This window comes from Hippopotamus amphibius, chromosome 12, assembly GCF_030028045.1.
Source record: "Hippopotamus amphibius kiboko isolate mHipAmp2 chromosome 12, mHipAmp2.hap2, whole genome shotgun sequence".
In the NCBI taxonomy this organism is placed as follows: domain Eukaryota; kingdom Metazoa; phylum Chordata; class Mammalia; order Artiodactyla; family Hippopotamidae; genus Hippopotamus; species Hippopotamus amphibius.
The window spans coordinates 91,449,311-91,470,791 of record NC_080197.1 but is presented as its reverse complement, the minus strand read 5'-3'; the positions used below and the strand labels follow the sequence as shown (position 1 = coordinate 91,470,791).

The 21,481-nt window shown below is 40.0% G+C and overlaps 1 protein-coding gene across 3 annotated transcripts in view; it reads left to right on the top strand.

Annotated features, from left to right (window-relative positions):
- Window positions 1-21,481, top strand: part of ANO6 (anoctamin 6) — a 198,685-nt gene that overhangs the window by 58,022 nt on the left and 119,182 nt on the right. For 2 of the 3 annotated variants that reach the window (XM_057701116.1, XM_057701115.1), the window contains one exon: window positions 20,618-20,697. The exons of the other annotated variant lie outside the window; for it this stretch is intronic. In XM_057701116.1, coding sequence (XP_057557099.1) covers window positions 20,618-20,697 — 80 coding nt within the window. The remainder of the gene's footprint in view (window positions 1-20,617; window positions 20,698-21,481) is intronic. 3 annotated transcript variants of the gene reach the window in all.

Below are 21,481 nucleotides of genomic sequence, written 5' to 3'. Positions count from 1 at the left end.
TTAACCTTGAACATTCCCATCATTATTTCCTCATCTAGAAGAACAGGGAAGTGAAGTGGATAACTTCAAGGTCTCTTTGTACCCATAGGTTTTTTCTTTCTTTTCTTTCTTTCTTTCTTTCTTTCTTTCTTTCTTTCTTTCTTTCTTTCTTTCTTTCTTTCTTTTCTTTCTTTTCTTTCTTTTCTTTCTTTTCTTTCTTTTCTTTCTTTCTTTCTTTCTTTCTTTTCTTTCTCTTTTTCTTTCTTTCTCTTTCTTTCTCTCTCTCTCTTTCTCTCTTTCTTTCTTTTTTCCTTTTTCTTTCTTTTTCTTTCTCTTTCTTTCTTTCTCTTTTCTTTCTCTTTCTTTTCCTCCCTTCCTTCCTTCCTTCCTTCCTTCCTTCCTTCCTTTCTTTTGCAGTTTAAAATATCAGCTTTACTTATTGAGATAAAATAATAAAATTCACGCATTTAAGCTTGTTGACCTTTGACAGATAAATACATTCATGTTGGTTTTATTTCTAAATAAATAATCATGTGTAACTGAACACACATTTGGAAACAAAATTGCAGCAGCCAACTGAAGAAATGTAAAGTTTAAGTGTCTCCTTGTATTTGTCAGTCCGTGTCTGTAACTCTAACACCTTTAAAGCCTTAAGTAAAATTGCAGCCCACGTTTCATGAGTAAGAAACTGTTAAAAGGTTAAAAATTCTGATTTTTCCCCCCTCTGGGCTATTTTCAGCTGATAGCAGTTCAGCTCCAAAGCATACTTGGATTCATTTTCTCATAACTAGATAAAGTATTAATTTTGAGCCAGAAATACAGGAAAGATAAGAGAAAGAGGTCTATTTTTTCTCTTTTACCCTCTGGCAGGGATGACTCTCTTGGTCGTACCCCACCAGGAAATATGCCCTTCCCATCCAAGCCATGTGTGAGTAGATAATAGCCTATCTATGTTTCCTTTCTCCTCCACGTTGCTGTTTCTCAGTTAGATGGAAAGACAAAGTGGATGTTGCCTGGCACCATGGTTTTGGCTGGTGGGTGTGATGACTCACCCAGTGTGCTCAGCAGTGGTCAGTACAGTGACTAAGGAGAAAATGTCATCTGTGAGGCCAGCGACTTGTGGCTCAGAGACCAAGGTGAGGTTCTGTAGAGCAGGAGTTCCTAGGAACCAGTCCCCACGGCAGGAGGTGAGTGGCCAGCTGTGTGAGCGAAGCTTCATCCGCCTCTCCCCACAGCTCGTGGTACTGCCTGAACCATTCCACCCCACCCCCGTCCGTGGGAAAATTGTCTTCCACAAAACCAGTCCCTGGTGCCAAAAAGGTTGGGGACTGCTGCCTTAGAGCCATGAGAGCCACCCCCTTCCCTAGTTGCTAAGCTAGAATGTGCGCAAGGTGGGACCAAGGAGTCCTTTTGCCAAAATTCTCCAGGTTATTGTGAAACACTTGATTCTAGTACTGACTCTGGGAACTATTGTCTCAGGAGCAGGAGGCCAAAAAGAAAAGCAGAGTCTTGAGCATTTGCAGAGCTCAGGAAAAGATCATCGGAGCAGAAACTGAACCCCACACACCCAGCCAGCTCTCAGCAATCACAGAAGTGATTTCCAGCTCTCACTGCTTTCCTCATGTTCTTATTTCACACTCTTTCCCCTCATTCTTGGTAGATCATCTTAAACCAGAGAGGAAGTGGGAAACCTTCAATGGCTACTGCCTCAACTTCCTTTCTCTCCTTCTCTAAAATACGTGTGTGTGTGTGTGTGTAATGCGCATGTAAATTTTTGTTTACACTCATCTTTGCTTTTCTGATTGAGGTTAACCCCTCTACCTATGCCTCTCTCCATCAGTCATCCCTCTTATGTATTTTTCTTTCACTCTTGTCCATCAGCTTGTGCGTCTGTGTGAGTATGTAATATACATCATGTAAATACATATTTCACCTTACAAAACAAAGCACAACAAACAAAAATATACCTTCCTCAAATCTATGGCCATCCTAGGTTCTGCTGTATCTAATTCATTCAGTCTGTCAGTACTCGTTAGGGTCAACCATGTGCAGAGACCTTGGGTAGGCACTGAGGGTCTACATCAGGCTAAACAGACATAACCCTTGCTCTCATCATACTTCAGTCTCTTTTTAACCAGGCTTCTTTAAAAATTATTGTTCTTATTTTCCCCCATCACAGAAATAACACATGCTTGTTGTCATAAACTTGAAAGTTGCTTCTTTTTTTAAAAAAATTAATTTTTGGCTGTGCTGAGTCTTCGTTGCTGCATGCAGGCTTTCCCTAGTGGCGGCGAGCAGGGGCTACTCTACTCTTCCTTGTGGTGCACGGGCTTCTTATTGCAGTGGCTTCTCTTGTTGTGGGGCACGGGCTCTAGGTGCACGGGCTTCAGTAGTTGTGGCACTCAGGTTCAGTAGTTGTGGCTCTCGGGCTCTAGAGCACAGGCTCAGTAATTGTGGCGCATGGGCTTAGTTTTTCCATGGCATGTGGGATCTTCCAGGGCTCGAACCCATGTCCCCTGCGTTGGCAGGTGGATTCTTAACCACTGTGTCACCAGGGAAGTCCAAAAGTTGCTTCTTAATAGAAAGCCACCAAAAGGTTTAAAGCAGAAAAATACTGGGTCAGAACTGCATTTTCAAAGGTCGCTTTGGCTGCTGAAGGGGGAAAGGATTAGGTGGGGGTGAAAGTTGCTGGCAGGTCAGGAGCTTAGTGCTACTGTCCAGATAAGGGCTGCTGGGGGCTTGGCAGCAAAAGATGAGAGAGGAGGACAGAAGCAAGAAATACAGAGCACTGTAGGATGGGGAATGTTGGCTGTGGAGATGAGGGGGAGAGAGGAGTCCAGGAGGACAGCCAGGTTTCTGGCTTGACAAGCTGAATAGATGGTGGTGTGATTTACTGAAACAAGAAATAATGTAGAAAGAATAGCTGTGTGTGTGTGTGTGTGTGTGTGCGCGCGTGCATGTGTAAACATAAGTCCTGTATGAACACTGCATCTGAGATGCCTAAGAGGTTTCCACGTGGAGGCACCACATAGGCACTTGGGTGTATAAGCCTCATGTTCAAAAGAGACGTCCGATGCACTTGGAAGCCTTAGCCTAAAGGTGTTAACAGATGCCATGGGGTAGATTACAGAGGAATGGGCCACGTGTAGAGCCCTAAATATATTTTGAAGTCAAGATTCAGTTAGGGAGGAGGCACCAACAGAGGAGACCAGCGGGATGGAAGAACCTCCAAGAAAGGAAAGCAAGGGAAGAGAGTTTTCACAAGAAGTCACGGTCACATGGTCAGCTGTGTCAATGATTGTTGAGATGTCAAATAAGGCAAAAAAAGAAGAAAAAAAAGGGGCATTAGGTTTTATCTTTGTGCAACTCCAACCTTAGCTAGAGCCGGGTGCTGGGTGGTAGAGGCTAAATCCCTGTCGGAGGGGTGCCAGCTCACCTAGAGTCCTGGCAGTAGTATCAAGGATTTGGGGCTATGGTATAACGCAGTAGATGTGGTGGAAAAGGCTGATGAACTTGTGTGTCCTTTTATGATAGCCTCTTATGTTTATTGTTTTATTCTGATTACCAAAGCAGTATGTACTCACTCTAAAAATTTTAAACGTTAAAAAATATGGCTGAGAATCACCTGCAGAATCACATCCCCTCATTTATAACTGCTGTGAATAACCTGAGGCACATCCTTCAGGATTTTTCTGTGCGTGTGCTACCACATACATATACTTTTATACATTTACTGTTAACAAATTGGGTTTATTGCTGTGTCATCTGCTAAAGCTTGTGTTATCCATATGTTGTGGACGTCTGTATAGTGTATAGCAGAAGTATCGTGTTCTATCGTGCTGCAGTATTCTCTAGATATTTGAGTTTTATTTAGACATTTTTGCTCTCATCATGCTACTCTGAACATACTTGTGCCTGTTGCTTGTGTATTTCTTTCCTATGTGGACAGGAATTTCTGTGGAACAGATTCCTAAAGTGGAATTGTGGGGACAGAGGGCGTGCACGTTTGACATTTTAATCCTGCTACACTGCCCAAGGAGGTGGGCTTTTTTGTTTTCTTCTTTTTTCTTGTCTTTTTTTTTTTTTAAGATGGAAGAATTTTGAGCATGAAAAATGTCAATAAGGGGCAAATAAAGAGTCGACTGACGTCGTGGGGAATAGTGTTGAATGTTCAGTCATGAGAAGGCCAGTGGGAATGGAAACCAAGCCATGGGGGGGGAACGGCTCTATGCTGAGCGCGGTTTTCAGGGTGAAGGGGTGGCCAGGGGAGGGCAGGGTCTTCAGCTGCTCTGCGTCCCCAGAGCCTGGCCCTGTGCCAGCACGTCGCAGGCACTCAACAAACACGTGTTGGTTGAATGAATCAACGAACATAATTTGGTTGATTGGGCAGTGGAACTTAGTGATGTTTCCATCTGAAAGCATCTGGTTTTCCACTTTCTCTACAACATAGAGGGTTAAGATTTCCTACTGAAATTGGTGAAGAAAGAGTTGGGGATTTGAAAGCCCCTTCTAGCTCAGTCACCCCAGATGCCCAGGTCAGACAGGACTCCTGGTCTAGGCATCACTTACCTTCCTCTCCAATCAGCCTGTGGGGTCTAAGGCCCTAATATCAGTGGCCTTCATCTAATTGTGTTCATCCTCACTAGTGCCAGCATTAGGTTGGTTCCAGTCTGCGTTTTCCTGCCAGAGGAGCCTTTAGATGGTCTATTTCCTCAGGGCTCATGTTAGAGGTAACTTCCTCCAAACCCAGCCAGACTGGCTCAGGAATCTCTTCTGCTCCCCAGCCCTGTGCAGGCGTCCGTTCTCTCTGGATATCACTTGTACGTTTATTTCCCTAAAGCCTTTACGTGCCAGTGTCTTAATGGCTATTTTTACATCTCCCAGACCAGCTGTAATGCTTAGCTCACGTTGCATGCTAAATAAATGATAGGTGTTATTTTGTGTGAAATAAACATGCTGATGTGAACTTAGTACAGGGACAGGAAGGACCAGGACAAAAGAAGGCATGAGATGAATTCACAAAGGACTAGTAACTTCAGACGTTTGATCCTGGAACAAGTCTCAGGATTATTATTCACTACCTTGGGAGAGGTGGTCATTTGTATTATGATTTCCAAAAATTTTTAAAAATATTTTGAGAACGTTTACATACTTTGCATCTCTAAGGTGATTCCGCTAGGTTCAGATGATCCGCTTATTTTGGAAATCTCAATAAAAGAACTGCTTTGTGGTATTTTCTAGAGTAGAAATGCCTGAACCACCTTAGCTGCCTCTGGCCAGCTGGAGGATAATCACACGACTGAAGTCCCTGATTGGATTCCAAAAGAAATGCCTTTCCAGCCCGTTAAAAGAGCTCCCAAATTGGGATGGAATGTTCGTGTTTGGATCTGCCTGCCTCCCCTGTCACCGTGCCCCACCGGCATCTGCTGGAGAGAGTAGGAGGAGGTCCTTACTAGCTGGCAACTGAGCTCCTATTTCCAGTCGCACAATCAGAGCACAGTGAAAGAAGAGACAGGAGGAGAGGGTTACTTTTCTGAGGAGCAAACAGCATGGGTTCAGACCTTCTAAAGCATTATGTTCACAGCTAAGAAACGCTGTGCTCCGAAGACTAAGAGGATAATAGTTTGGAGTCATCCACATCCCTGGACCTCGGCTTGTCATGGGGGCTGCAGTCCTGTAGAAAGAGACCAGCACCCTGAGGCATGGGGCCAGACGCTTCTTGCTGCGATCCCCGCCTTCGCATCCAAGACCTGAGCTTCTCTCAAACAGCCACCTGTTAATAGCACGTGGCCCTTGCCACTCCTTTAGCAGAAGGGAATGACTGGGATCAGGTCTGGGTGCCCCAGTGCTGAGCAGTCCCCCGAGGCTGCTGGGCCGCTGAAGGGTGAACGAGGTAGAGGATGAGGCTTGCGTTGCTGGGTTGCCCCTTAGTTTCTCATCCCATTTCCCTGGAGCCGTGGCAGCACTATGGGCTGTTTGAATGGGAATTTAAATCACCTCCGTGGTGGAGGCATTCAGTGCTCTTTAGCCTAAGATAACATCCTGAACTATTTATAACTGCTTCATTTGGAAGGAATGTTTGTTGTCTCAGTCTTATTTAACTGGTGGCTTGAAAAATGTACCCACACGTTCAAAATTTAAGTAATGGGCATGAGTTAGAAATATCTAAATATTAATACAGTAGAGAATGCATAAAAATGGAATTTACATTTCTTGAGTTTTCTTCATTTTCAGTATTAGACTGAATTTACATGCACTTTCCTAAGTTTTGATACAACGGAACATTTAATAAACTGCTGTCAGCATTTTTATTTCTTGACATACTCCGAAGACTATACTCCTTTTAAAAAATTAAAAAGAGCTTCAGGAAGGTTCAAAAATCACATTTTTTTCCCCTCTCATTCCGTAACGCTTGTGGTCAATATTTATCTTGTGTTCGCTATGTGCAGGTACTTTGCTAAACACTTTGCATGCCACAGCCCATCTCTTCTTGCAAACAACCTTGAGAGGAGGAAGTACTGTCAGCCCCATATTTCAGTATAGACTCGAAGGCATAGAAAGGTTGAATAAGCAGCCCAGGGTCGCAGAGTCAGGAATTGATGGGTCTGGGATTTAAATTCAGGTCTGACTCCAGCAGCCAGCCTTAGAGAAGTCAGCCATCCCTTTGGTCATTCAGCAGAGAATGCCTGCCTTGGCCCAGGCACTATTCTAGGTGCCGGGATTCAGCTACAAACAAGGCAAAATCTCCGCCTTCATAGAACTCACATAATATATAGTTAAATAATTATTAATTAAGTGCTACAGGAAAGTACAGCAGGGCAAGGTGACAGAGAATAGGGGCTCTGCTCTGGGGCTGTGTAAGTTAGAATTTGCGGGACAGTGTCTTGAGGCAGGGATTTTGAACAGAGACTTGAATAATGCAGGAGAGCAAGCTACCCAAGGCCGGTGTAATATAGTAGGTGCAAGCATAGCCTACGGGCTCCTGGGTTCAAATTAGGATTCTCCTGCTCATAAGCTGTGTGATCTTGGACAAAATACTTGGCTTCTCTGTGCCTCTTCATTGGTGATATAAAGGAAATGATCATACTTCTCTTTACCCTATAGGGCAGTTGTGAGGATGAGATGGGTTCATATATAAAAAGAACTTAGTTGTGAAACAGGCACTGGAGCATATTAAGCACTCTTTAGGTGTCAGCTGTTATTATGTAGGCCCTGTGGGAATGGTGAGAAATAGCTTTTTCCTAGGTAGATTTTGAAAATTCAACTGACGGGATTTATTGAGGAACTGAATGGGGCGGGGGGGGCATGAGGGAAAGGGGTCAGGGATGATTCCAACAATTTTGGTCTGATTAATTTGGAGGATTTGGGGGCCACTTTCTGAGATGAGGAAAACTTGGGTTTAGCAAGTCTTTTGGGGGGAAGAAGGCAGAGTGCTGAGGAGACATCAGGGACTTTGAGCAGGTTAAGACTGAGATGTTTCTTGACATGTTCATTTTTCATATGTTTCATTGTGGTAGAATACAAACAACCTGTAGAAAATTTGAAAAACATAGTCAAGTATTAAAATAAAAACAACTGATATTCTGCCTCCCATTATCTTTTGCTTAAATTTATTTTTACCTCCACACAAATTTTAAATCATACAATACATACAGGGTTTTTTGTTTGTTTTTTGGGGTTTTGTTTTGTTTTTTTGTTTTGTTTTATATACTCTTCAATTTATTAGGAAATGGCTCATGGCAAAGGGAAGAGTTAAAATACAGACAAGGTGATAAAAGCCTGAGCACCCTGAGAGCCCTTCACACTCACCAGCAGGGGTTATGGACTTTAGAGAGGTTTCTACTAAGAAGGGTAGAGCATGACCTAGATCAGGGGTCCCCAATGCCTGGACTACAGGCTGTTAGGAACTGGGCCACACAGCAGGAGGTGAGCCACGGGCAAAGCTTCATCTGCCGCTCCCCTTCTCTCCCCATCACTCATATTACTGCCTGAACCACGCCGCCCCACCCCCACCGGTGGAAAAATTGCCTTTCGTGAAACTGGGCCCTGGTGCCAGAAAGGTTGGGGACTGCTGACGCAGATCTTGTTTCTGCTCATCTAAGAACCCCAGACCCTGCTGCCTGGTGTAGCCTTATCCACAATTATTAGCAGGCTTTTTCAACTACACTTTTTTTTCATTGTGGTAGAATACAAACAACCTAAAGTTTACCATTGTAATCATTTTTAAGTGTCTGGTTCAGTGACATAAAGAACATTCACATTGTGCAACCATCACCACCATCCATCTCCAGAACTTGTCCATCTTGCAAAACTGAAACTTTGCGCCCATGAAACAGTGACGCCCCATTCCCAGCCTCCGGCAACCACCATTTTACCTTCTGTCTCTGTGAATTTGACTCCTCCAGGGACCTTGTGGAAGTGGAATCATAGAGTATTTGGCCTTTTATGACTTGCTTATTTCACTTAGCATAATATCCTTAGGATTCATCCATGTTGTTACGTGTGTCAAAATTTGCTTTTTAAGGCTGAATGATATTCCATTGTATGTTTTGTTTATCCTTTCATCTACAGCTGAACACTTGTATTGCTCCTACCTCTCAGCTATTGTTAATAATGCTACTATAAACATGGGTGTACAAATATTTGAGTTTCTACTTGCAATTATTTTGAGTATATACTATATATACAGTTTTATAATCCACTTTTCCACATTGAAATACACTGTTAAAATTTTCCTACAAAATTAAACAATTGCATTGTGTATTCTCATATAGCTATATCCTAGTTGATTTAAGAAAGCAAGTATTGTTTCCTAGAAATAGAATTATACATTCCACGGGTAATGATTAGTATTAAAACTTTTGCTACATTTGCCAAATTGCTAGCCAGAAACTTAGACAACTGGATGCTGGCAATATCTATATGTGTTCCCTGCATCTTTGCTAATATTAGGTATTAATAACTCCTTTCTGTCAATTTGATAATTAAAAATGGTATATCAATTCTGGTTTTCCTTTTATGAAAACTTAGGGTTCACTTTCTGGTTTAGAGTTTATTTGTAGCTGATTACTGGGGGTAATACTGATTGCCTGAACACTCAGCTTGCGAGATGTTAAGAAGTGATGGAAGCCTAGGGGTTATTCCTTCTTAGCCTTTCATTCTAAGACAGTCGCAAGCTTTTTGGTCTGTGTATATATGACAAGCTTCTATAATAGAGTTTTGAGTTTTTCTGTGATTGTGTGCTAAATACATTCTCAGTAGTTCAACTTTCACAAATCCTTGCTCACAATTCAGGTTACAAAACCTGACAGACCTGAGGGAAAAAACCTGACCTCAACCAACATGAGACTACTTATATTTTTTATTCACCCCACTTAGAGTGTTCACATTTTTTGGCTATAAAACATGACCATGGTTGATTAAGAGGTGCTGTCCCAGACCCCATGAGGGTGCATAGTAATATACAATGTATACAGATATGAGTTATTTTCTTTCTGAATTCTGAAACACAAAGGTTTTGGCATCAGAGGTTTTGGATAAGGGAATGTGGACCTATAGTGTTTTTTTCCTTGCATGTCTGTGTTTTCATCCCTCCTAGGCTTTAAAACCTGATTTTGAAATCATTTGAGCGTGGAGTTATGACTCACATGTGCTTTGAGATTAAAGACAACAGAAATTTAAGTGTGGTGTCTTCTTTCACCCCCAGGACATGTATAATCACTATACTCTGGAAACTGACAGATCAATGACTAGAACCAAGTTTCAGCGGAGCCATCGCCCAACTGCAAACTCAGGGTGGTGTTCCACTGGGAACCCTGGGGGTCTTAAGAGATTTGAACCAATTGGACTGTGGAGTGATAGTGATAGCTTTCCAAGATGTTGGAACGTACTTCTATAATTAATACCATTTGTCCTTTATAGAGCATCAACTGCCTTAACCAGGTTTTTAAAAAACAATACCAAATTGGTAAAATTAAATAAAAACTAGTCTGCAATTTTGAGATTGATTATTGTTCATGTTATTAAATCTAAAATTTTAAAAACATGTTTATTAAAATGATAAAGTTGCAGAAATGAAAAAGCTGACTTGAGTTCATGTGGAATTGCAAGGGGCCCCGTGTAGTCAAGACAGTTTGGAAAGAGAAGCGCAAAATTGGAGGATTCATGTTTACCGATTTCAAAACTAACTAGAGAGCTACTACAGTAATCAAAACAGTATGATACTAGCATATGGATAAACATATAGACCAACAGAATAGAATTGAGAGCTCAGAAATGGCCAATTGATTTTTGAAAATAGTGCCAAGTACACTCGATGTGGAAAGAAGAGTCTTTTTAACAAATGTTGTTGTGACAGCTGGATTTCCATAGGCCAAAAGAATGCAGTTGGACTCCAACCTCACATCACTATAAAAGTTAACTCAAAATGGATCAAAAACCTGAGTATAAGAGCCAAAACCATAAAACGTTAGGAGAACATAAAGGTAAACCTTTATGACCTTGGATTTAGCAGTAGATGCTTAGATATAACACCAAAAGTATGCACAACAACAACAAAATAGATAAATTGGACTTTATCACAAAAACTTTAGTGCAACAAAGGATATTATCAAGAAAGTGAAAAAAAAGTAACAGTGAGAGAAACGTTTGGAAATAATATATCTGATAAGGCTTTAATATCCAGAATACATAAAAAATTATAACTCAACAAAAAAGACAAACAATCCAGGTAAAAAAATAAGCAAAGGACTTGAGTAAACCTTTCTCCAAAGAAGATCTACAAATGGTCAGTAGCACATGAACAATGCTCAGCACCAGTTGTCATTAGGGAAATGCAAATCAAAACCACAACGTCATCTCACATCTACTAGGATGGCTAGAATGCTAAAAAAAAAAAGGAAAATCACAAGTATCGGTTAGGATGTGGAGAAACTGACACCCTCATACATTGCTGGTGGGAATGTAAAATGATGCAGCCAGCCACTGTGGAAAACAATTTGGTGGTTCCTCGAAAAGCTAAACATAAAATTACTGCATGATTGAGTAATTCAACTACTAGGTATATACACAGAAGAATTGAAAACAGAGACTCAAACGATACGTATACACCATTGCAGTATCGTTCACAATAGCCGAAGGGTAGAAACAACCCAAGTGTTTATCAACAGATGAATGGATAAACAAAATGTGGTAAATAATACAATGGAGGATTATTCAGCCAGAAAAAGGAATGAAGTTCTGATGCACAATACAACATGGATGTACCTTGACATCATTATGCTAAGTAAAACAAAAGGACAAATATTATGATTCCATTTATATAAAATACCTAGAATAGGCAAATTCATAGAGACCAAAAGTAGATTAGAGGTTACTATGAACTAGCAGGAGGAGGAAATGCAGAGTTGTTACTTAATGGTTACAAAGTTTCTGGGGTGCTTAAAAAAAAAGTTTTGTGAAACAGTGATTATGGTTGTACAACATTGTGAAGAGAATTAATGCCACCAATTTGTTCACATAAAAATGATTTAAGGGGCAATTTTTATGATTTATATATGTTACTACAATAAAACTTTTTTAGATGATGAAACTAATGAATTCAGTTAGAATCTGGTGGGTTTGTGATATATATAAATATTGGGCTTTTCTACAAAAGCATTAGCTCATGTGGTTGGGATATGAGAATGAATAATGTGAGTTCAAAAAGAGACATGTTTAACTTCCAGGGATATTTTTGGAGCTGAATTATTGGGGGAGGGTTGTGGAAGTAGGAAAGGGTAAAACAACACTAAACATCACTGGGAATGTAACAAGATGGAGAAAATTGTGTTGACTGGAGCTCTTCTCAGGGATAGTATTGTTATGTGCAGATGGAGGAAATCCTGAGAGTTGCCGCTTGGGGTAGGGCTGGAGGGCGAGATGCCCAAGGGACTCACCAAACTGTCCCTCTTTCCTTCTGCTGTGGAGTCTTCATTGCTGCGGGTGGGAACCATTCCTCTGTGATGTGTTGCTGGAGCTGTGGGCAGGGTGCAGGAAAGGCAGAGCCCCGCCGTTTTATAAGTATTGTCCAAACATTTGAAGACTATTATTTTGAAAGGAGACTCTACTATTGGCCTGTTTTGTATGTGGATATATCCCATACAATGCAATATATTTCTGGAAATATAAAAACTCTTATTATTACATAGGTAATGAAATTCATTCCGGGGAATTGAGCGCTAGTAATTTTCTAGAGTCACAAAGCATTTATAGTTCACTCCATTGTTTATTCACTCGTGTATGGAGCATCTGTAATATGCTAGGTATTGTTTCAGGTTCTGAGGAAATAAAGTAGATTAAGACAGTGGGTTGACCTCTAGGAGCTCGTGGACCAAGTGGAGAGGAAAAGCAAGTCGTGACTGTACATTGTGATAAGGGGGATGGACACGTGTGGTTTTCCCCAATTTTGTCTTCTTGGAGGTGGCCAATTGTGAGAGTAACTACTATGTGATTATTTGGGACTCTGCTCAGTACAAGCTGCAGATTTTTTTATAATAATTACTCATTTATTATTTCTCTCTTTTCCACACTCTAACCAGAAGACCAACTGAAAAATACTATATTTTAATTATTAATGATGCAACAATTCAGGTTTTGGACATCTATCATAGTGATATGATAGACCTGTAAAGTGTTATAAGAACGTGAAATTGAGGCAACTAACTTAACTTGATACATAAATGGTGACATTGAAATAAAAATTTAAAGAAAGGTAAAATGGAGGTGAGGGGAGGTGCATTCCAGGTAGAATGTACTTAGAATAAGGTTGAATATAAAAAGGATAAAACTTGGTGACTGACCGAATATCAGGAGTGGGGGGAAGAGAAAAGTAAAAAATGGCCCCAGCTCTAGTGTAGGTGGTTGAATTAATGCTAATACATTAATCAAGAAGGCAGACACAACAGGGGTAATCTTTGAAACAAGGCAGTTTTTACCATAGTGTAGGGAGAATATTAATTTTCTAAATTACTTGATGGGTAGTACTGGGTCCTAGTCATGAGCCAAAAAAAAAAAAAGTTCTTACCCTAACAAATTTGACATATTCATGAGTGCTTTTTTCCTTCTTCCCACTTTAGCTATTTTTTTCACTTCCAGAATTATCTGAGAGGGAGAGCGTGTGCACAAGTGAGTGCACACTTTTGTCTTTCTGAAGATGGGAAAAACAGAAAACTCTAAAAGAAACCATAAAATTCAACTTGGAATTGGCATTCCAGGAATGGTTAGAGGAGAATGTCACAGTTTTTTCATTTAAATAGTACAGTCATTGAGTTTATATGCCAGTAACAAGCTGTGGTAAGAGATTGATCCATCCAGATTCAGAAAAGTGAGGAAACATTTCCTGACTCACATTTCTTTTCATTGAAAGTAGTAGCCAACAGTGCTTAGGACATTGAGGTCATTCAAAAATATTTGCTGACTTAGTGTTATCTTTTTCTATGTTTAAATTTATTTTATTATAAACAAGGGGAATGAGGGACTTAATAGGTGGCGCAGTGGTTAAGAATCCACCTGCCAATGCAGGGAACACGGGTTTGATCTCTGCTCCAGGAAGATCCCACATGCCGTGGAGCAACTAAGCCCATGAGCCACAACTATTGAGCCTATGTGCCTCAACTACTGAAGCCCGTGTGCCTGGAGCCTGTGCTCCACAACAAGAGAAGCCACTGCAGTGAGGAGCCGGTGCACCACAATGAAGAGTAGCCCCCACTCACCGAATCTAGAGAAAGCCCGCGTGCAGCATCAAAGACCCAACAGAGTCAATAAATAAATAAATAAAATAAATTTATATTAAAAGAGGGGGGGATGAATGGTAGGGATGGTCAAGGTAAAAAGACAGAAAAATGGTGCCTAACAAGGTGAATGATGCCAAAATTGATTAAAGCATTAAGTTAAAGAAAGAAGTACCCAATAGTTATATAGTACTTAACAGTCTTTGAGTCACTTTTATATATGTATCAGTTAATGTGTTCTCCAATTTCTGATGTAGGTATTATAGTCCACATTTTAATGATGAGGAAGCTGAGATTTAGGGTTGAGTGATGTGCCTGAAGCCACAGGGTTGTACTGTGTAGAGGTCTTATGAATCAAGTCCAGTTGCCCTGGGTAGTAAAACATAGCCATCTTAGCCTTGAAAGGAACCCTCCTGTCTTTGTGTTCTATATTTCATTATTAATGTTCTTTTCATTAATAATGACACTTTGGCCCCATTTAAGAATCACATTTAATATTACAGGACCTATCATCTGTAAGTTTACAGCCTCTGGAAAATAGGGAAAATAGATTCTTCCCTACCTGTCACCAAAATACAGTAGGTCCTGTAAAACTGAGGCCAGAGAACGACACTGGGACCTGGAGACCAAATATGATAACATAAGATGATGGGAGATGTGGGATGTAGGCTTAGCCTTAGGTGGTGTGGGGAGTGAGACTGCGCATGCCCACGTGATATCTGGAAATTACGGAGAGGAGGAAATGGCCCAAGTGTGTGGTTGTTTTAAAAATAGTGGCTGTTGAGTGCTGGTATTCAGGTCAAATGTTAGATAAACGCTGAGATCCAGTTTTCAGAGACTTCTGGTCCAGTGGGAAAAGAGATTTCAGGTATAGGACAGCCTGGCAGATCACTAGACATCCTGCCAAATCTGAATATGTGATCACACCTTCCTTCCTAAGGTGATATGGGCCATTCTTTTAACATTTCTTTAATTGTACATTCACTAAATCATGGGATTCCTGAGGACAGTTTCTATATCCTCTTCGTCTTGGTATTTGTACTCATGTCACCTAGCTCCATCCTTGGCAAGTGAACATCTTTAGCCACTTGTCAGAATGTTGTATTTGTTTGTTTATTTTGTGGAGCTTTTCCATGAATTCTTCTAATTGTGTATGCTATACCAATAAAGTACACTGCATTTTTTCCCAGTATTTGTTTTTCAAGATACGTTAGTCTGTTGTTAATACTTTTCTGGCTTACACTCACAGTGCCATGTTAATTCCTTACCAACTTGTATTTAGCATCAGGGGGCCCCTTGGAGTTATTCAGAGCAGCTTAGGAGACATTAGTGCATTCAAAAAGATGTCCAATTTTGGAGACAGATTCAGATTCCCATTGTATCACTTCTACTGGTTGACTTCAGGCAACTAATAATCTGAAGTTTTTCATCATCTGTGAAAACGAGGATAAAAAGAAGATTCAGTAAGATCAGACCTTTAGAAGTGCCAGGCATGTTATAACACACTCAGGAAATTTCTGTTTAGATTTCTTCCTATCATGATATGATTATGTTCTGTGTACATGAACATAATGTATATTTAGATAGTGTTTTATTTTTTTACCACATACTTTTGAATTGTTTATATTCTTTGCACAGTCTATGAGATGGCCAGGGAAGGTACTTTTATAACTAGTTTCAGATAAATTGAGAATAAGTCAGTGCCCAGGATCATGCAACTAAGTTTCAGATCAACCCCGTCAACCCCCTTAAGCCATGTGCAGCGCCCTTTGCACCAGGCCATGGTCTGTTTTTACCTGCTGTCTCTCATCTACTTGTGGTGTCTCTGACCACAACCAATCACCATAAGGAATATGTCGTTGGAACCCAATGACCTGCTGTACTGATGCCTAATTCTGATTACTTTTATTGCTGGGGTACCGCTTATCGGGCACTATGGGTCTTACCCATGAGGTTCCTGAGAGGTCATTTTGTGTTTTCTGACGGATAATAGATTATCTAAGATGTAGATAATGGCTCTTTCTATTGCCCATTTTAGGTAAATCTCAATCATCTTTGCTGTAGAAGTTATCTCTCCATTTTGCAATTGGGTGATTTCCATTTCTAACTGATAGACAAGTAATCATGTGAACTGCAACTTTCTGGTGTGGTTTTTACTGTTCTCTTATTAACCCATTAATGTGACTGGACTTCTAGACATTTCTTTTGGGGCCTTCATGTATGTTAGAACTAGTACCACCAATGGCTTTTATTCCTTTAATCTTACTATAGTAACTGCATTGATAAAGTTTTAAAGATATTTTTCTATTTCATTTTAAACTGTTATGTGATTAATTACTGTTAAATTTAGGGAAAGTACATAATTGAGGCTTTTTGACCAAAGCCTCAGTTATTTGAGTTTTGCCTATAGTAAACCAGTTGATGTATGTGTATACAATGTTTTCTTTGGTATTCTTACAATACTCCATTAGTCTGTCTAGCTTAGCACTTACTAATTATTCTAAAAATAGCACTTATCATGTCTCAAATTCTTATCCTCAAGAAGTGGGAACCTTGTCTGGTTCTTCTTGGTATCTCCAGGGCCTAAGAACACAATGACTATGCAAAATTTGTATAAACTAGGCAATGAATGTTTGTTGAACCTGACTTCCAATTGAACTTTTATATTGCATCCATACAAAATTTTATTGACATGTCGGAACCAAAGATTTTTTATAGAGTAACCAGTTTCCAGTTCTCTTAGCAGCTTTGTGATGAACAGGTAACACAGAGGTCCCACATGCTTTTTATATTCCAAGTGCCAAAATTAAATAAGCTGATCATGATGCCACTGAAGGTGGTACTTCTGTAGTAGAAGGTGAGGCATTATGGCAATACTAAAAATGCATTTCAAAATATTACATTTTAAAATGACTTATATAACCTAGAGGGGTGGGATAGGGAAGATGGGAGGGAAGCTTAAGAGGGAGGAGATGTGGGGATATATGTATACATACAGCTGATTCACTTTGTTGTACAGCAGAAACGGGCACAACAGTGTAAAGCAATTATACTCCAATAAAGATCTAAAAAATAAATAAAATGACATGTAAAGAAGAAAATAAAATGAACATTTTGCCTTTCTAAATTTTCCCCCCTCCAATTCTGCACCTATTTTAATAAAAAGCCCTCAAGGTGTCACCTTGATTTTGACTATTTTATTTTTGCTGAGAAATGAACTTTTTTCAATGGCGTTAGAGTACCAGAAATGAAAATATCAAACAGTAACCGGAGCCCCTCAGTAGGGAAATATAATTATCATATTAGCATCATAAATCATTTGCTTCTCAGAACTATATTAGGTCATGAGAGCAACAGCTGCAGCTTTGTTCTACCTAGATGATGTTTCAATAAAGCCATTTCTGTTTTATTCACTCAAATTTACAGTTTCTCCTTTGTGCTGACATTAACCAGTGAATCTATTAGTTTCCATTACCAGCAGAATAACTAAAACTATAAATAGTTCTATATTTTCTCCCACAAATCTTGTCAAGTTGCATAGATGCCTTTAATTTGATAGAACATCTGGGTAATACATCTTTCTCCTCTGTATTTAGGCAAAATTTGTACTTTCTTAAGCTTATCCTTTCATTAAAAAGGAAAAATCAGCAATAGCATCTCTATCCCATCTGTTGACCCCAGATACATAATAGATAAACTGGGCATCTGTTTATAAAGGAAGCCAGATAAGATGCAGAAGTCAAGTCACTCCATCAGATTTACTGGCACTCATTTAAAAAATACCTGCAGTGTTATGTTTCACTGACTTGCTAGTTCTGCCAGGAAAAAAAAAAAAAAGTGAATCATAAAAGCACCACAGATATAATTTCTTCAATATCTATCTTACTGCTATAAAAAGGTTAGGTTTTTTCTTCTTCCTGTAAACCAAGCTGCAAAATACCAATTGAAAACCCACCCTTATAGCCACTAGTATAAATATATTTTAGCAAGGTTTAAAGGTGGTCTGCAACAATGTAATTATCTTGGACAACTGTTGTTCTGATGTTGGAATAACCAGATTATTACAATTCCCTGAGTGTAACAGGCTGTGCAGGTGCCCCTCGCCGCCCCCCCCCCCCCCCCGCTGCGAGTGCTCTCAGGACAAACACCTTAATTTTGACTCTGGTGGCAGCTCTGCAAGCCTTGGCTCAGCTCATCTGTTTCCTGTTTCTGCTTTGTTTCACGCTTAGGGATCCTGTGATGAACTCAGTTTTTCAGAAGCATTAGAATCACCTGTCTGTGTTCTTGTCTACTGATGTTTTCTTGCAGTTAATAGGCTTACAATGATACGAGTTTAGCGGGCAAGATTCTGAGTGAGCCTAAAAGGTAATCCCGATATTAGGATGCTCCTAGTGATGTGCCAAACCTAAGTAGCTGAGGTGTTGGCTAATAGTTTGTTTTGTTAACAATCACGTAGTGATCTCTTATGACTCTCACCTGTACATGCCCAGCTGTCTTTTGGGCCACTGAAGGGAATTTTTCTCAATGGTTAGGAACCCAGCCTTTTCTTTCACAAAAGGCTCTAACGGATTTTTTGTTTTTACATCAATATGCGATAAAAACTCACTACCAAGCTAATATCACACTTCATAAAATTAAAAGTAATTTAACATTACTTAAGGCTTATTCCATACTTAGCCTCTCTAGTTTTGATAAGTACGAACAAAACTTCTATCCCTAGGTTCGATAAAAACAAACCTTGACAGCTGGTTTGTTCAAGTTAGGATCCAGTTGAGTGCCACATATAGCTAATGGTTGTTGTGATATTGTGATTTGTAACAAGAAATATATACTTGTTCTTCCTTGGTTCTTGGCGCAGAGCTCCTTTTTCATTTATTGACTTTTATTATTATTCTTCAGCCATACTGCATGGCTTGTGAGATTGTAGTTCCCAAACTAGGGATCAAAGCAGTGAGAGTGTGGAGCCCTAACCACTAGGACCACCAGGAAATTCCCACGGAGCTCCTTTTTCAAAACTCTTGGGATTTCCTAAGTGATGAGAGGGATAAAGATGCCTTTTGTTCTGTTAATGAGGTGCTCAGACAGCCCCTAGGTAACCAAAAGAGGGGGGCTGGCTGCCAGGGGAACCCACCAAGTGATTAGAGGGTAGACATTTTCAGTCCCACCCACCCTGACCCCCAGGTAGGGGAGAGGGGCAAGTTGAGTCAATTGCCTGTGGCCACTGATCATCAATCTGTCATGCCTCTGTAATGAAGCTTCCCTAAAAACCCAGAAGGACAGAGTTTGGAGAGCTTCAGGCTGGCGCACACGTGGAGATGTAAGGAGCATGGTGTGCCTGGAGAGGATATGGAAGCTCTGCACCTCTCCCCACACACTTTGTCCCTGTACCTCTTCATCTGGCTGTACATCTGTATCCTGTATAACATCCTTTGTAATACACTGGTAAATGTAAGTAAATGTTTCTCTCAGTTCTCTGAGCCACTCTAACAAATTAATTGAACCTGAAGAGAGGGTGGTGGGACCCTTGAGTTTATAACCAGTTTATCAGAAGCACAGGTGACAACCTGGATGTCCCATTGGCATCTGAAATGGGGGCAGTCTTGAGCCCATAACCTGTGGAATCTGATGCTACCTTCGGGTAGATCGTGTCAGAATTGAATTGCTTGGTGGTGTAGGATAAAACACACATTGAAGTTCTGTTCTTTAGGGCTCTTTAAAACTCTGACAGTCTGCCTTTTTCATGTCATTGATTTGCTGAAGAGGCTGGACCTGTTGATTAATGAGAATATTTATTTACATTTATTTACATGCTTAGTAATATTTAAGACTATTCATGTAAGTTTATTTAACTAAGAACATTTTTCTGTATGACCAAAATTATATGATTACACTTATTGATATTAATATAACCCAACACTTAATCAATATTCAAATTTTCCCAATTTGTTTTTGTCTTTTACACCTGGATTGTTTAAACTAGGATCCAGTCCAGAACCACACACTGCAGGTGGTTGTTTTGTTCTCTTAGTGTTTTTGAATCTGAAACAGTCCCTTTTACTCAGGTCAGGAACTTGTTTATAAGAGGAGACTAGTGTTATGCAGAATGACCCACCTTCAGGATGTGACTCCTTTATCCCTCTAACACTGTGCTCTCTAGTACAGTAACCACTAGTCCCATGAGGTTATTGAGCTAAAGTGTGGCTAGTCCAAATTCAGATGTGTTGTAAGTATAACATGTACATTAGGTTTCTGAATAAGACTTAATTAGTGAAATAAAATATTTCACTAATAATTTTTATATAGACTACACACATGTTGAAATGATAATCTGGATATATCAGTTTAAATGAATCTTGTTACTAAAATTAATTGTACCTATTTCTTTTTCATTTTCTTGATGTAAATACTAGAATATTTTGTTTGGCTCCCAATATATTTCTGTTAGGTAGTGCTATTCAACAGATTTTAAAACAGAAAATTACTACCCTAAAATGACTCCACATCAGTTCCTTGAGATGTAGTAGAAAAAAGAACATCAATAGGCTAAAGTATTCCTGAGCTGGAATTTTATAACATTTGCTTGCCCTGTCCTTCCGTGTAGAAGCTAAGTGATTTTCCATGGTAGATCCTAGCCTAGAGCATTTTAAGACCTAATATCCTACAAGCGTGGCATTGTTCAACAGATGAAATAGCTGCTGAAAATTTTGAGTGTCCTGATAGCTGGAAAGCCTTAAATAATGTCAACATCTAAGTGTGCCACAGATATTAAACATAGTTGTTAAGCCACTGCTGCTGACTTAAAAGCAAAAAAGTGTATGTGAGCCAATGGAAGGTTGTGCTCATTTATTTATTCGTTTGTTTTTTCTCAGTCTTGGAAAACCTTGAACAGACAATCGTCTCCGATTTTGGATCATTGGAAAGTCAGCAGGATTTCCGAACCCCAGAGTTTGTGAGTACTACTACTCTATCTTAAGTTCGTATCAGTTAGCTAGAGGTTTCTCACAAAGTGAAGAAAGAGGTGTTTTTTTGTTTGTTTTAAATGAGTTCTTGCCTTCAGTGGCTCTAGATCTGGCACTGGTCTCGGTGGTAGGCTGGTGTGTGCAAAGCTCCAGTCCTCTGGGGAGCAGGCTCCTGAACTACAGTGTCTTGACATCATGTTCTGTAAGCTCTTTCTTCATGCTGCTTGTAATCACAAACGGGAACTGGTTCTGCAGTAAAATAGCACCGTGTTTCCGAACCTCCCCCTTTATTCACTGATACCTTTGCTACCAGTTTCTTCTGTCAGTAACTCTGGAAACCAGCCTTTACTGAGCACATCCAGGTACACTGATCAGTCTGATTCCCATTTCTTTCTGGAGCCTTCAGTAACACAACCTATATGGATACATCTTGTTTGTAGGGCTAGGAATATTCTATCGGTTGTTTCTGCTAAGAAGGGAACTAAATGCTCTCACTAAATTAGACTCATTAAAGATTAGCCATGGTTCCTACCCTCAAGGAATTAAAAATCTTATTAGATGCTACTCTGATTTTATTAATGCCTTGTTTAAAGAAAATTAAGCACATAGGATGCCTGGTGCAGAATGTCCTTCCTAAATAGATTTTATATTAGGCTCATTTGAAGAGGGGGATGGGAAGAAGTGTCTCTGACTCATATACCATGTTATTGTGCCAGGTGTGTAAGAAAAGCATGCCAGAATCCACCTAGACTTATTGCTTTTTACCCCCTGCTG